The sequence below is a fragment of the Amblyraja radiata genome, chromosome 5 (assembly GCF_010909765.2).
Source record: "Amblyraja radiata isolate CabotCenter1 chromosome 5, sAmbRad1.1.pri, whole genome shotgun sequence".
NCBI classification, from domain to species: domain Eukaryota; kingdom Metazoa; phylum Chordata; class Chondrichthyes; order Rajiformes; family Rajidae; genus Amblyraja; species Amblyraja radiata.
In genome coordinates, this window is record NC_045960.1 from 96,739,295 (window position 1) to 96,756,807 (window position 17,513).

The 17,513-nt window shown below is 44.1% G+C and overlaps 1 protein-coding gene across 4 annotated transcripts in view; it reads right to left on the reverse strand.

The window, feature by feature from the left end:
• khdrbs2 (KH RNA binding domain containing, signal transduction associated 2) overlaps positions 1 to 17,052 on the reverse strand; it is a 329,378-nt gene extending 312,326 nt beyond the window's left edge. For 2 of the 4 annotated variants that reach the window (XM_033021864.1, XM_033021865.1), the window contains exon 1: positions 15,693 to 16,270. In XM_033021864.1, the coding sequence (XP_032877755.1) occupies positions 15,693 to 16,269 (577 nt within the window). In that variant the 5' untranslated portion in view covers position 16,270. Of the gene's footprint in view, positions 1 to 15,692; positions 16,272 to 16,790 lie in introns of those variants that run through there. The other 2 variants (XM_033021867.1, XM_033021866.1) reach the window with 2 other exon arrangements.
• Between the last annotated feature and the right edge of the window lie 461 nt (positions 17,053 to 17,513).

Below are 17,513 nucleotides of genomic sequence, written 5' to 3' on the forward strand. Positions count from 1 at the left end.
TGTTTCTCTTCCCATTGTTGCTGCCTGACCTGCTGAGTATTTCAGATTCTAGCATCTACAGTTTTGATTTTCATTTTTTCCCTTGTAAACTGATACTTTTTCTCCTGAAATATTTGGACAGACCCTGCAAGTTGAAGAAGCTGAGCATCCCACACTGGCCTACTATCCTCTCCCGACGTCTTCATTTCCAACTTCTTCCCACAGTGGCAAAGCGGTAAAGAGTCCTCCTGAGTGTTGAAGACACAGAGGCCATCTGCAGCAGCCACTTCCAGGCACCGGGAAGATACCACTAACTCGTGCTCTGCAAAACCCTCATAACCCACGGGCTGGATAAGCCAACCAAGATCAGTATCCGCTCCCCAGACCAATATACTCAGTATTGTAAATCCCAAGTACACTCAGCCGGTTTTTGTAGGGCAAGCTGTATTCTTTGTGCACCCCAAACAGATACTCAATGCCCAACTCTCTCATTGGACGTGGGCCCAAGCAGACAGAAGGACAGATTAAAGGATGTCGTCAAAGCCTCTGTGGAAAATTGTAGTGCCCCCTCCCACTGGCTTCTGTGAATTTTTGTCACATGACCGCCCAAAGCGATGAAGGGCATTGGAGATGGCACCTCGCGTTCATGAGCCCAGAGAAAATGGAGATCCAGTTTAAATGACAAAACCAACACGCCACTCCCAGCCACCCTGCCACAAACCACCTGCCTCATGCATGAGGCCAATATTGCCCACATGAGCCACCACAGAGCCCACAAAACAGGAGTGGAAGCAAGTTTTCTTTGGATCCCAGAGAAACAAAGGATTGCGGGCAAATGGGACTCGGGTGGATGGACATGTTAATCGGCATGGGCGAGTTGGGTAGAAGGGGCCTGTTTCCATGCTACGCCTTTGTGGCTAAAGGAATAAATGGAAGGAATGGCATGGCCAGCTACAAACTACATTCACCTCCGTTTCTGCCTTCCTCATCGAAAACCGTTGATCAGCGGAACCTGCTAGCTTTCAGAGAGCATTGCAAGATCTCTGTGGAATACTCAATGTGAGATGCAGTAACTCATTTTAAATTAACAGCAAGCAACGTTTGTGGGTTCTAAATCATCTAATTTCAAGGATCCTATAAAGGAAGCAAAAATAAATGCGGCATTTCAGATGCGGGGCTGGCTTGCTTTCCAACAGTGCGTACAAGCTGCAAGGGGAATTCAAAGCATAGTTGCAGAGTGATTGAATATCTTTTGCAAATCATATCCAGAAGCACCAGTCTAAAGTACGTGCTTAAGTCTGCAGTGTGTGCCTCAAGCTCACTCCCTGTTAGCCCGACTGCTGCCACTGTGTCAACCCAATACACTGACAAAGCTTCGCAACTAGACAACCACCACAAACTCATTTCACCTATTCATCCAAGGAGATGCTTGTCAAAAGTAATAAAAGATTAAATAATCTAGGACCGAGGAAACAAATTACACGGTTTATCAACACTGTCTGAGTCTAAACCAATTATAAGCTGATGATATTACATAAACAGAGTAATAATTACTGACAAAGCATCGAGCGGTAATTCTAAACAAGATCTTCCTCCACTAATCCTCACCGACTGATATTAGTAATGGGTTGAATCCTTTCCGACACGCTGAATAAAAAAAGATGAGAGGTGTTGGGAAGGGAGCAACAAATGACGTGACTTCAAGCCTGCATCGGGTGAGTTTCACATGGGAGGGAGAAATTAGGATCAAAGTCGCGAGCTTTCTTGCAGTGGGAACACTTGAGGCAGGAATACAGTCAGCACGGACAGAAACTGATTAGGCCGCACTTGTATTCGGAGCTGGATCGTGGCAGGGTGAGCTATTCTTACAATGGGAGTGCCGGCCTTTGTGCAGCTGGATTCAGCTTCCAACAGCAGCATTGGTCGGCTCCCAAGATTATTTAATCATCTCTGCATTACTTCTCCTGTGCAGTCTACTCAAATAAGCAGCATCCCTTTCTCAGCTTAAGATAGTCAAGCACACGTAGAGAAACTTAACGTCCTCTCGCCACAGCATCTGATGTCGTTTTGATTCAATTTTCAAGAGTCATAGTCATTGAATCATAGTCATACAGCATGGAAACAGGCCCTTCGGCCCAACTCGCCCACACCGACCAAAATGCCCCATCTGCATTAGTCCCTCTTGGTTTCTTGGTCCTCCAAAATATTCCAAATGGAATTTAAACTGGAGGTGGTGGAGGGAGGACTTAAGCTAGAAAGGGTTATTGGGAAGAAAGAGCTACCTTACATTTAGTTGCATCTGGTTGGGTAACTATAGTAGGGTGGAGATTATTCCACGCTTTAATTGTGCGGGGGAAGAACGAATCCACCCCCTGCATTTGGCCCATATCACTAAACCTATCCTATCCAGTTCTGTTTAATTCAGCTCAGTATCCATGTTCCTGTCTAAATGTTTCTCAAACGTTGCAATAGTACCTGCATCAACTACCTCCTCCGACTGCTCGTTCCATACAGCCACCACCCTTTGTATAAAAAAAGTTACGCATCAGGTTCCTATTAAAAAGAGTCAAGAGTATTTAACTATCATATGTACCGGGACCAGAACAAGGACATTCTTCCTTGTTGTAGCTGTAAGGGCACATTCATGCAACAACACATCAAATAAATGCACAATAAATGATCGGTTATTCCAGGTAAAGCAGACCACGGTACCTACCCCACATGGGAGATGAGATGGGCTGGGCTGGACAAAGGTGGCAGATTTATTTTCTTGAAGCACATGAGTGAACTAGATAGCTATATCACAATCTATTATTTTCCTGCTTATTGTTACTGAAGCAGGTTACGAAATTTACGTCATTTGACTGAATTTGAACATTTAACTCCTACGGTGCAATACGATCTCATCTCTCAATCGATGGCCCAGGGATCTGGTTACAAGTGTAGAAACATAACTACCATGTTCCGTCATTTACATCCACCCAGCGAAGGGTGGATTTACATCTTAATAATTTATCTGAAGATAGACACAAAAAGCTGGAGTAACTCAGCGGGACAGTCGAGACCCTTCTTCAGACTAGTCATGGATAAGGGAAATGTCAGATACAGACAATGATGTAGAGAGATAAAGAACAATGAACGAAAGATATGCAGAATAATTAACAATGATAAAGGAAACAGGCCATTGCTAGCTGTTTGTTGGGTGAAAACGAGAAGCTGGTGCGACTTGGGTGGAGGGAAGGGTTAGAGATACCTGGGGATACTTGATGTTAGAGAAATCAATATTCATATCACTGGGCTGTAAGCTGCCCAAGCAAAATATGAGATGCTGTTCCTCCAATTTGCGTTTAGCCTCACTCTGACAATGGAGGAGACCTAGGACTGAAAGGTCTGTGTAGGAATGGGAAGAAGAACTGATAGACAGCACATCTGACAATATAGCACTGTTACCATCTGCCAGGGAACTATATTATTGTGTGCTCAAGTGAGATGGAAGCCCCAAACCTTCCAACTCTGAGGGCACCAGCAGTGAGCCAACGTGCCACTTGGAGGTGACTATACTACAATGAGTGGAGCAACTTTAAAGACACCTTACCTCATCGTTCAAGAACAGCACAGTATTGTCAACAGATTAAAATAATAATAATTACTTGTTCTGAAACAATCACAAGTTCAGAATATTACACATAGCAAGAATTCAGATTTAGCACAAAAAAAATGTAATTCTTTCACAATTACCTTTGATTGATGCCAGCAAAAATAATATGCAATTACACATCCAAAAAATGCCTTGCACATTACTAAGAAAAACAAATAAGAGTTTGGCAGGATTTTCAATGAAACTATTTCAATTTAATTTCCTGTTCCCCAAGGCTGCCTCTTCGGAGGAATGAGTCAATTTCATTAAATATAATCATTTTAAATAATCTGCATGCATCATGCACAAAATGAAAGGAAGGGATGCAGCAGAAGATGACCACAATTAGATCACAACTTTATAGGATTAAATTACCAGGACAAATTTAATCATCATGACTTGCTAGGTAGAAACGGTGAGGCAGAGGTTGAGTGGCGATGGTGTTTATGGTTTGAATTGTATTTATTTGAATGCAAGTTGTAAAGGGCCTGTCCCACTTGGGCATCATTTGCGTGTCATTTACGCGACATAATTTAGGTGTCATGACGTGATGAGCATGGCGTGCATTACGCGCGCATGGCATGCATTACGCGCGTATGGTGCGTGGTGACGTAGGCAGTGATGCGCGATCGCACACAACGCACCAGGATTTTGGGATTCACAAAATCTTTGCGTGGCACCTGCGTGAAAGAAACATAGAAAATAGGTGCAGGAGTAGGCCATTCGGCCCTTCACCGCCATTCAATATGATCATGGCTGATTATCCAACTCAGTATCCTGTACCTGCCTTCTCTCCATACCCCCTGATCCCATTAGCCACAAGGGCCACATCTAACTCCCTCTTAAATATAGCCAATGAACTGGCCTCAACTACCTTCTGTGGCAGAGAGTTCCAGAGATTCACCACTCTCTGTGTGAAAAATGTTTTTCTCATCTCGGTCCTAAAGGATTTCCCCTTTATCCTTAAACTGTGACCCCTTGTCCTGGACTTCCCCAACATCGGGAACAATCTTCCTGCATCTAGCCTGGCCAACCCCTTAAGAATTTTGTACGTTTCTATAAGAACCCCCCTCAATCTTCTAAATTCTAGCGAGTACAAGCCGAGTTTATCCAGTCTTTCTTCATATGAAAGTCCTGACATCCCAGGAATCAGTCTGGTGAACCTTCTCTGTACTCCCTCTATGGCAAGAATGTCCTTCCTCAGATTTGGAGACCAAAACTGCATGCAATACTCCAGGTGTGGTCTCACCAAGATCCTGTACAACTGCAGTAGAACCTCCCTGCTCCTATACTCAAATCCTTTTGCTATGAATGCTAACATACCATTCGCTTTCTTCACTGCCTGCTGCACCTGCATGCCTACTTTTAATGACTGGTGTACCATGACACCCAGGTCTCGTTGCATCTCCCCTTTTCCTAATCGGCCACCATTTAGATAAGAGTCTACTTTCCTGTTTTTGCCACAAAAGTGGATAACCTCACATTTATCCACATTATACTGCATCTGCCATGCATTTGCCCACTCACCCAGCCTATCCAAGTCACCTTGCAGTCTCCTAGTATCCCCCTCACAGCTAACACTGCCCCCCAGCTTCGTGTCATCCGCAAACTTGGAGATGTTGCATTCAATTCCCTCATCCAAATCATTAATATATATTGTAAATAGCTGGGGTCCCAGCACTGAGCCTTGCGGTACCCCACTAGTCACTGCCTGCCATTCTGAAAAGGATCCGTTTACTCCTTCTCTTTGCTTCCTGTTTGCCAGCCAGTTCTCTATCCACATCAATACTGAACCCCAAATACTGTGTGCTTTAAGTGTTTGTATACTAATCTCTTATGTGGGACCTTGTGATGCGCAAATGACGCCCAAGCGGGATAGGCCATTAATGCAATGGGGAAAGCAGATGAGCCAAGAGCGTGGATTAGTGCATGGAATTTCAACATTGCAGCCATTACAGAACTTTGTTGGGAGAAGGGCAGCTCAGCACTCCAGAGGATTGGTGTTTCAATGTGCTGGAGAGGAATGTAAAAGAGATTCCTAAATTCATAAATTTTAGGAGGAGAATTAGGTCATTCAGCCCAGTTGAACAAAGGGGACTATGAAGGCATGAGAGAGGAGCTGGCCAAGGTCGACTGGAAAAGGATCCAAGCAGGAATGACGGTGGAACAGCAATGGCAGGAATTTCTGGGCACAATCCAGAAGATGCAGGATCATTCCATTCCAAAGAGGAAGAAAGATTGTAAGGGGAGTAAGAGGCAACCGTGGCTGACAAGGGAAGTTAAGGATGGAATAAAACTAAAAGAAAAGGTGAATAACATAACAAAGAGTAGCTGGAAGCCAGAGGATTGGGAAATTTTCCAAGGACAACAGAAGGTAACAAAAAGGGCAATACGGGGTGAAACGATGAAGTAAGAGGGTAAACTGGCCAAGAATATAAAGAAGGATAGTAAAAGCTTCCTTAGGTATGTTAAGAGAAAAAGATTAGTAAAGACAAATGTGGGTCCCTTGAAGGCAGAAACAGGTCAAATGATTATGGGGAACAAGGAAATGGCAGAAGAGTTGAACAGGTACTTTGGTTCTGTCTTCACTAAGGAAAACACAAACAATCTCGCAGATATACTAGAGGACAAAGGATCTAGGGAGACGGAGGAAATGAAATAACTTTGCATTCGGCGAGAAATAGTATTGGGTAGACCGATGGGACTGAAGGCTGATAAATCTCCAGAGCATGATGGTTTGCATCCCAGGGTACTCAAGGAGGTGGCTCTAGAAATCGTGGACGCATTGGTGATCATTTTTCAATGTTCTATAGATTCAGGATCAATTTCTGTGGATTGGAGGGTAGGTAATGTTATCCTACTTTTCAAGAAAGGAGCGAGAGAGAAAAAGTGGAATTATAGACCAGTTAGCCTGACATCGGTGGTGGGGAAGATGCTGGAGTTGATTATTAATGAAGTAATAACGGCACATTTGGATAGCAGTAAAAGGATTGGTCCAAGTCAGCATGAATTTATGATGGGGAAATCCTGCTTGACTAATCTTCTCGAATTTTTTGAGGATGTGACAGGTAAAATGGATGAAGGAGAGCCAGTGGATGTAATGTATCTGGACTTTCAGAAAGGTCCCACATAGGAGATTAGTGGGCAAAATTAGAGCACATGGTATTGGGGGTAGGGTATTGACATGGATAGAGAATTGGTTGGCAGACAGGAAACAAAGAGTGGGAATAAACGGGTCCCTGTCAGAATGGTAGGCAGTGGCGAGTGGAGTGCTGCAAGGCTCGGTGCTGGGGAAGCAACCATTTACAATATATATTAACGATTTAGATCTGATTTAAAGTAACACTAGCAAATTCGCAGATGACGCAAAGCTGGGTGGCAGTGTGAACAGCGAGGAAGATGCTAGGAGGTTGCAGGGTGACTTGGACAGGTTGAGTCAGTGGGCAGATGCATGGCAGATGCAGTATAATGTAGATAAATGTGAGGTTATCCACTTTGGCGGCAAGAACAAGGAGGCAGATTATTATCTGAATGGTGCCAGATTAGAAAAAGGGACGTGTAATGAGACCTGGGTGTCCTTGTACACCAGTCACCAGCAGGCAGTGAAGAAAGCTAATGGCATGTGGCCTTCATGATGAGAGGATTTGCGTATAGGAGTTAAGAGGTCCTTCTGCAGTTGTACAGGGCCATGGTGAGACCACATCTGGAGTATTGTGTGCAGTTTTGGTCACCTAATTTGAAGAAGGACATCCTTGATATTGAGGCAGTGCAGCGTAGGTTCACAAGGTTATTCTCCGGGATGGCAGGACTGTCATATGAGGACAGATTGGAAAGAATGGGCTTTATTCACTGGAATTTAGAAGGATGAGAGGATACCTTATAGAAACGGATACAATTATAAAAGGACTAGACAAGCTAGCTGCAGGAAAAATGTTCCAAATGATGGGGAAGTCCAGAACCAGGGGCCACAGTTTAAGATAAAGGGGAGGCAATTTAAAACTGAGATGAGAAAAAAAAATTTCAACCAGAGAGTTGTGAATTTGTGGAATTCTCTGCCACAGAAGGGAGTAGAGGCCAATTCACTGGATGGATTTAAAAGATAGATAGATAGAGCTCTATGGGCTAGTGGAATCAAGGGATATGGGGAGAAGGCAGGCACGGGTTACTGATTGTGGATGATCAGCCATGATCACAATGAATGGTGGTGCTGGCTCGAAGGGCCAAATGGCCTCCTCCTGCACCTATTTTCTATGTTTCTATCAAGACTACTCTGTTATTCTATCATGGCTGATCTATCTTTCCCTCTCAACCCCATTCTCCTGCTTTCTTCCCACATCCCCTGACACCCGTACTAATCAAGAATCTATCAAACTCTATCTTAAAAATTTCCATTGACAACCTCAACAGCCTTCTGGGGCTGTGAGTCTGAAGAAGGGTTTCGGCCCGAAACGTCGCCTATTTCCTTCGCTCCATAGATGCTGCTGCACCCGCTGAGTTTCTCCAGCAATTTTGTGAGCCTTCTGGGGCAATGACTTCCACAGATTTACCACACTCTGACTGAAGAAATTCCTCCTCATCTCATTTCTAAAGGTACGTCCTTTTATTCTGCGGTCATGGCCTCTGGTCCTAGACTCTCCCACTAGTGGAAATATCCTCTCCACATCCACTCTATCCAGGCCTAATCAGATGCGAGAGATGCATTACTAACCAGGGAGAATGTAATTGTGCACTTGCTCCCTGGAGGATTCTTTGAGATGCGGGAGGAAACCCGAGCCCATGTAGTCTCAGGGAGAACGTGCACACTCCACACAGATAGCACCCGAGGTCAACATCAAACCTGGGGCTCTGGCGCTGTCAGGCAGTGGTTCTACCAGTTGTGCCACTGTGCCCCCCTCACAAATTTGATTGAGTTTTTTTTAAGGAAGTGATAGAGGGGATTGATGAGGATTGTGCAGTGGATGTTATCTACACGGACATTAGTGAAGCATTTAACAAGGTCCCTCATTATAGGCTGGATCAGAAGATTTATTCACGTGTGATCCTCAATTAGTTGACAAACTGGATCCAAAATTGTCTTTGTCATGGCAGACAGTGGTGGTGGAGCTGTTTTCTTGACTGGAGGCCTGTCACATAGAAACATAGAAAATAGGTGCAGGAGCCTGCACCGCCATTCAATATGATCATGGCTGATCATCCAACTCAGTATCCCCCTTGGTGTTCTGCATGGATCAGTGCTGAGACCACTATTATTTGTGATATATAGAATATCGGTGTGACACGAAAATTGGTGGAGTTGTGCATGGTGTGCAGGATGTAAATCAGTCGGAAACGCTTTAAAGAGCATCTCCTTTCAGTCTGCAAGCACGCGTCTGAGCTTTCAACCACGTCTCTCTTTATTTCCCTGCCTCACTCTCACCGTCGACCCACACTGTTATTTCCCCGCACTGTTCCAACAGAGCACAATGCAGGCTGAAGGAATCGCACATTGCCTTCTGACTCGGCACTTTACAGCCTCCTGACTCAGCACTGACTTCATCACTTCCAGGTAAGCACCACTGTCAGGCTTTCTGCTTTACTTCAGGTTTCCAGCATCAACAGCATTTGCTCTGACTTTACAGCTGATAGTCCATGCCTGACAATTGATTTCAAGCATAGACGTGGGTAAATATAGTGCCTTTCAACATTCCCAAGTCTCCCAGAGCCAACTAAGTGCTTTTGAAACAGGGTCACTGTTTCAAAGCAGGAATTGATGCAACCAATTTGTGCTCAGCAAGCTTCCACAGGCAGCAATGCGATGCTGATTCTCAAATCATTTTTTATAAAGTGAGATCGTTTGAGGGATAAATAATGCTCAATATGTGCAAGACAAGCTTTGATACAATTCAAGGTGGTTCACAGGGCTCATATGTCAAAAGATAAGAGCTCGTTTTTATGGTCATATAAATCCTACCTGTGACAGATGTAACTCTGAAGTGGCCTCATTGACTCATATGTTTTGGTCCTGCCCACTTTGATACTATTTCTGTAGTTTTAGGTATTGATTTACAACCTCATCCTATTACTGCAATTTTTGGGCTACCAATGTTTGATTTTATTCATCTGTCCTGTTCCGCCCATCGGCTGATTGCTTTTACCAAGTTAATTGCCAGAAGATCTATTGTATTTAAATGGAAAGACTCCAATCCTCCGACCACACTCCATTGGTACTCTGAAACGATATTGTGTGTAAATTTAGAATAAATTAGGAGTGACATTGTTGAACCCTTGGTTAAATATGATAGGGCTTGGGGAAGATTTATTCAACATTTTCATACAACATAAATTGTCCCCTCTCCAACTGTTATAATAATTATTTTACCTTTAGACGGTGGAACGGACTTGACGACAAACAGGGACTTAAATTGTTGAAATTCTTTGCAGCCCAGATTCTGTTTTGCTTTTTGTTTAAGTTTTGGGGGATTTCGTTTTTCTGTTTTTTCTGTTTTTTCTGGGTTTTTTTCTTTTTTTGATCGTTTTGTTTTTATACATATGTTCTCTTTTAAACATTTAACTATATTTACATAGAGACCGGGAGGTCTATATTCAATGTGTATTTTGACACTGGACTCATATTTAGGTTATACCTGTTATTAATGTAACCCTGATCCCTATGTATCAATATCATTGTTATGTTTATCATTGCATTTTTTGTTGTCTTGTTTTTGCTTTTGAAAAAAACGAATAAAAAGATTTAAAAAAAACAAAACAATAAGAACATTTTTTTTTTTTTTAAATGATGCTCGGGATAGCAGTGAGGGCGGCACGGTGGCGCAGTGGTAGAGTTGCTGCCTTGCAGCACCAGAGACCTGGCTTTCTGACCTCGGGTGCTGTCTATATGGAGTTTGTACGTTCTCCGTGACCACGTGGGTTTTCTCCAGGTGCTCCGTTTTTCTCCCACACCCAATCAAAGACATACAGGTTTGTAGGTAAATTGTCCCTGGAATGTAGGATAGCACTAGTATACAGGTGATCATTGGTCAGCACGGACTCGTTGGGCCGAAGGGCCTGTTTCCACACTGCATCTCAAAACTAAACTGTGGTTCTTCTTTCATAGCAGTGCTACTGGATCTTTTAAAGTCTCCGAAGGTGGTTTAAACCCTCAGGCTTAGGTCATCCCCTGTGATACCAGACCCTTCCAGGGAGTGGCACGGTAGGTTTTGTTGGACTGCAACCTACAATTGGGGACAGTGCTTAGTTGTGGTACCAGTCACCATCAGTTGAGTCCAGAGGGAGAGATGTGCGCTGTAAAGTGACCGGGGCAATATCTCGCACCTTCAGCCCATTCATCCGTTATGGAGAGATCACTGATGCGGAATAACCTATTCAACAAACCCATTTACATTCATTTATGGGTGACTGACTGGACGGAAGAGAATATCATTTGACCTCCTGTGTACTGCGTCCTGTGAGGGAGCCAACGCATTTTACAGGGCACAGATCCTCGGCTGACAGGGACAAGAGCTGGCTTCTCAGCTCGAAGGTGAATTGGAATAACATGCAACTGATTAAAGGCAAAATTCAAGCAGGTAACAAACAGACTGGGTTCTCAAGGAGAAAGCTTTACCTATCAGTACTGAATCACTACAAACACAAGCTAAATGTCACCAAGTTACGCTGCTACACTTTGGTTGTGGTTATGTTCCAGCTGTGCCTCCACCTACTAGTTTATCCCCCTCAACATCCCTCAGTTCCTTCCTGCCCAAGGTATGCACCCGGCTATTCCTGAACTACATCCATACCACTCACCCCCCATTCTTCCATGCACCGAGCACATTGCATGTTCTCCTGGACATTTGTTAGGAGAGCACGTGGATTTATAAATGACGATGTTACATACATCATCCTGACTTCTGGTCATCCCCAGTGCCAGGACACTTGCCTGCCTCTACCCTATCCAACTCCCTTGCAACGTTAGATCCCCTTTAGCCTTCACCTTCCTGGAGGAAAGGAAACCTCTTCAGTCATTCCAGCCAATTCAACATTCATTTCTGAAATCATCCGTTTGAATCTTCCCTGCAGCAGTCCCTCGTCTCCATATCGTTTTGCTGAGGGTGACTGGAACGGTCCATAACATTCAAACATACGCCAACGTATTTTCTCAACAATTCTTCCAACATTATTGCTGAAAACTTTCACCAGCAAGTCTTAATTTGGATGGTCAGCTATGTGGCCATGTTTGTGGATGATACAAAAATAGGTGGAGGGGCAGGTAAGGTTGAGGAAACAGGGAGCCTGTAGAAAGACGTGGACAGGTTCGGAGAGTGGGCAAAGAAGAGGCAAATGGAATACAGTGTGGCAAAGTGCACTGTCACACACTTTGGTAGTTGGAATAAAGGAGTAGACCATTTTGTAAATGGGGAGAGGATTCAGGAATTGAATTGAAAGGAACTTAGGATTGCTGGTGCAGGATTCCCAAAAGGTTAATTTGCAGGTTGACTCAGTTGTAAGGAAGGCAAATACAATGTTAGCATTTGTTTCACAGGGAATAGAATAAACATGATGTAATACTGAAGCTTTATAAGGCACTGGTCAGGCTGCATTTAGAATTTGTGAGCAGTTCTGGGCCCCTTATTTGGGGAAGGATGGGCTGGCACTGGAGAGAGTCCACAGGAGGTTTACGAGAATAATTGGGTTAACATACAGTGCCCTCCATAATGTTTGGGACAAAGACCCATCATTTATTTATTTGCCTCTGTACAATTTGAGATTTGCAATAGAAAAAAAAAAAATCACATGTGGTTAAAGTGCACATTGTCAGATTTTAATAAAGGCCATTTTTACACACTTTGGTTTCACCATGTAGAAATTACAGCAGTGTTTATACATAGCCACCCCTTTTCAGGGGACCAGAACGTTTGGGACACATGGCTTCACAGGTGTTTGTAATTGCCCATAATAATTGCCTCCTTAATGCAGGTAACAAAATAGCTCTCAGCACCTAGTCTTTCCTCCAGTCTTTGCATCACCTTTTATTGCTGTTTATAAACATGAGGACAAAAGTTGTGCCAATGAAAGTCAAGAAAGCCATTATGAGACTGATGAACACGAATAAAACTGTTAGAGACGTCAGCCAAACCTTAGGCTTACCAAAATCAACTGTTTGGAACATCATTAAGAAGAAAGAGAGCACTGGTGAGCTTAAAAATCGCAAAGGGACTGGAAGGCCAAGGAAGACCTCCACAGCTGATGACAGAAGAATTCTCTCTATAATAAAGTAAAATCCCCAAACACCTGTCCGACAGATCAGAAACACTCTTCAGGTGTCAGGTGTGGATTTGTCAATGACCACTGTCCGCAGAAGACTTCATGAACAGAAATACAGAGGCTACACTGCAAGATGCAAACTACTGGTTAGCTGCAAAAATAAGATGGCCAGGTTACAGTTTTGCCAAGAAGTACTTAAAAGAGCCACAGTTCTGGAAAAAGGTCTTGTGGACAGATGAGATGAAGATTAACTTGTATCAGAGTGATGGCAAGAGCAAAGTATGGAGGAGAGAAGGAACTGCCCAAGATCCAAAGCATACCACCTCATCTGTGAAACACGGTGGTGGGGGTGTTATGGCCTGGGCATGTATGGCTGCTGAAGGTACTGGCTCACTTATCCTCATTGATGATACAACTGCTGATGGTAGTAGCATAATGAATTATGAAGTGTATAGACACATCCTATTTGCTCAAGTTCAAACAAATGCCTCAAAAATAATTGGCCGGCGATTCATTCTACAGCAAATCAGACCGCAAACGTACTGCTAAAGCAACAAAGGAGATTTCCAAAGCTAAAAAAATAGTCAATTCTTGAGTGGCCGAGTCAATCACCTGATCTGAACCCAATTGAGCATGCCTTTTAAAACTGAAGAGAAAACTGAAGAGGAATAGCCCCCAAAACAAGCATAAGCTAAAGATGGCTGCAATACAGGTCTGGCAGAGCATCACCAGAGAAGACACCCAGCAACTGGTCATCAAGCAGTCATTGCATGCAAAGGGTATGCATCAAAATACTAAATATGACTACTTTCATTTACATGGCATTGCTATGGGGGGGGGGGGGGGGGTGTCAGGGGAAAGTAAACACTGCTGTAATTTCTAGATAGTGAAACTAAAAATGTATAAAAATGGCCTTTATTAAAATCTGACAATGTGCACTTTAACCACATGTGATTTTTTCTATCACAAATCTCAAATTGTGGAGTACAGAGGCTAATAATTAAATAAAGGGTCTTTGTCCCTAACATGATGGAGGGCACTACATGTGGAGAGCTTGATGGCTCTGGGCATTTGCTCGTCGGAGTTTAGAAGGGCGAGGGAAGATCTCATTGAAATCTGCCAACTAATAAAAGCCCTAAATAAAGTGGATATGATGTTTTAATAATGAAAGTCTAGGACCAGTGGGCACGGTCTTAGATTAAAAAGACATACCTTTAGAATGGAGATGAGGTGGAATTTCTTTCGCCAGAGGATGGTGAATCTTTGGAGTTTGTTGCCAGATGGCTGTCGATGGCTGTGAAAGTCATTGGGTATTTTAAGGCAGGATTGATAGATTATTGATTAGTAAGGACATCAAAGGTTACATGGAGAAGGCTGCAGAATGGGGTTGAGAGGCCAAAATAGATCAGCCATGATTAAATGGCAGAGCAGACTTGATGGGCCAAATGGCCTAATTCTGCTCCAGTGCACACAGCAGAATATATAAAAACAAATAACGAAGTCACCGAAGTGCTCAGAAGCAGACCAATTTATTTCCTGGATTTTTTTTGGGATAAGAATAGCTATGAGGCTCACTGTTAGAAGACATTCTAGCAGTAGATGGAGTTAAATGGGAAACCAAGATTCCAGTTCTCAACGTGTCTCCTTCGGGTTTAGAATAATATGTGTCTAATTAATGATTAGCAGAGAAGACTTGCAATTGCTTTCCCTGTGCACAGTAGTCCCAAGTACCCCAGAGACCGCCCGGGGCTATTCTACATCTGGCTTCTACAACGGGTCCCTGTCCAAAATCATCTAGGAAATCTGTCTCTGAGTACCAGCTCAATAAACAGCAAATGCCACCCGTTCACTCTTCCTGCCCATCTCATTTCAACTCTGCTAAACATCAAACTTCACAAATACCACATCGCGAGTTTAAAAACCCCCAGAAAGACCTTGTAAATTGGGCAGTACCCGCGGAAAGAGAAGTCGAGTGAGTCAGGACACTCCAAAAATATTACCGAATTTCACTCTCCACCGATGCTGTCTTACCTGTTGAGTTTTTGCACCATTTAAAAAAAAAATCCAGATTACCAGCATCTGCAGTTTTTATTTACAGTTGTACAATAAGAATAGGCGAGTGCATGGTTTTATAAAAAAAAAAAAATAGTACATTGACAGCGATTGAAGTATTTACTATTTACCCGAAGCATGTGGATACTCTCATTCACTCACACACACGCAGACTGTACACAGCTTGCTATCGAGCCACAAGAGAAAGTGCTCGTATACTTTCTTATTCCCATCCAACCTGCAACCTTATCGCCAGCAACGCGTTTTAATCTTCCTGTAGCACTGCCAACACTGAATGGCAACGCATCGAAACATACTTTGCAATAGTTTTTTTTAAATATTTCAAGCCCAACGCATCTAAAACTAGAAAATAAACATTTATCGCAATGATATTCAAAACGCAGCTGGGATAAAGAATACCTTGTAATTATTCACTCCGTGTTAAATGCAATCCCCCCCGATGTCACAAGACATGCAGGCTAATAGAGTGCGCTTTAATATAGTTGAGGGCAGGCAAAATGCCAGCAGAAAACTCCGTGGTACTAAACCAGCTTTAATCAGTCTCGTAGTTATAAACTCCCGCCTGCTCCGTCTTTCTCCTTCAATACTGGCATCTTTTTTAAGTCTTTTTTTTATTTGCCAAGTGCCTCCAGTTCGCCTTTAAACGGCTAATTTATCCCCGCAACCATAACTTCATTGATGGGACAGGGCGCCCCAGAAACGACAGGCACCCTCCACCGCAAGCGGAATGTAAATTGTTGCGCCTATACTCCCTCCCTACCTGGTCTCCAGGAATTCATCACTACTTGGCTGCGGGACGAGTCCATCCCCACTGTCCCTTTAATCCTTCCTGCGGCCCGACACTTTGCAGATGCTAAGTCAGTGTGCAACAATATTGCAAGCGGAGGGAGGAAATTCAACGTGCATCGTTGGTTTGGAAGGGATGAGATTGCCTTTGGTGCCCCGACGCTGACCGCTCCACCTCTGCTTGCGCGTCCCGCTGCTGCCCTCTGTAGCACGGGAACAGGACTCCAGCGCCGGGGCGGGTTGAGGCAGAGGGGGTTGGGGGGGCCGGGATCACCATGGCCCCTCTCACCCACGGTGGAAGGCACCCGAGTTGATACACCATGGAGCGCTAGACGGGGAACGTGGTGGGGGAAGTGAACCAGAATGTGCAATGCATCTGCAGCTGTGAAACCCCCCCCTCCTTCACAGAGTGTAAGAAGCCAGGAATTGCACAGGTGGGGTGCGTGGTGGGTGTACAATACCGTGAGACACACAGGCGCACGTGTTTGGCTGTGTATATAGTCACAGAGGTACACAGACACTATAGACACACATAGCAAATACACACGCATTCAGCGAGATGTGTGTGTATTTACAATCCCACACACACACCATATGCACACAGACACACTTGCACATCTGGACAGAGTGTACATATGTTATACGAATATATGGTTAGGCAGACACACAGCCAGACACATATATCTGCAGATACATGCCCATATATCTCAATGATGACTCCCAGCAGCGCATGTAACTATTGTCCACACGCAGTGTTAACAGCTGGCCGCTACTTGCAGTTCTTGGGCCAGGAGAGCTCACTTTAACTGCAGCAACAGCTGTTGCAATTGCCGCTGGAACAATTCGACCAAAACATGCACAAAGATGATTTACGAGCCCTCCCCGACACACGTCGCAGCAGAACTCAAAGCAGCAACAAAAAATAACACAGAAGAACCGCCACGAATTTGTAGGTCAGCCGAAGGGGAGGTTTTGTTTGCTGTTTATTCACAAACGCCGCCGATTTTTATCGTGACAAACTAAACTGCTCCTCGCACGGACAACATGTTCATTCCACGGCATCACAACTTACCTTCCGACAGCAGACGGCCGGCGTGAACAAAAGATGAATCCAGCGTGTCTTTCTCTGCCATCAGCTCTGGCAAATATTTCTCGCCCTGCATTTTTGCTTTTTGTTTTGTTTTTTTGCAATGCGGATTTCAATTGAAATTTGTTACGTTTTAAAAGTTAAACCCTATTTCTGCCTCTCTGAGCACACGCCACATCTGAATGAGTCGCTTCGCGTCTGCAGCAAAGTGTACCCACTAGGTTGCACTGACTACACACACACTCAGTGCATCCCAGCTCACTCGCTCCGCCAGCTTCCAGTCACAGCCCGCCTTCACCCCTCGGTCATTGGCAAACGTGGGACCATGCGGAAGCAGATTCAAATACTTATTGGTTTCCCTCCTTGTCGCTCAGAATGAGTGTCAGAGCAGTGGCGGTAGCTGCTGCGCCGTGCTGTGTAGCTAAAATACAAAATGCTGGAGTAACACAGTGGAACAGGCAGCATCTCTGGAGAGAAGGGATGGGTCTGAATCTGAATCTGAATCTGAATCTGAATCTGAATCTGAATCTGAATCTGAATCTGAATCTGAATCTGAATCGGAATCGGAATCGGAATCGGAATCTGAATCGATGAAGGGTCTCGACCCGAAACGTCACCCATTCCTTCTCTCCAGAGATGCTGCCTGTCCCGCTGAGTTACTCCAGCATGTTGTGTCTATCCTTGGTGTAAACTTTCTTACACGTCTGC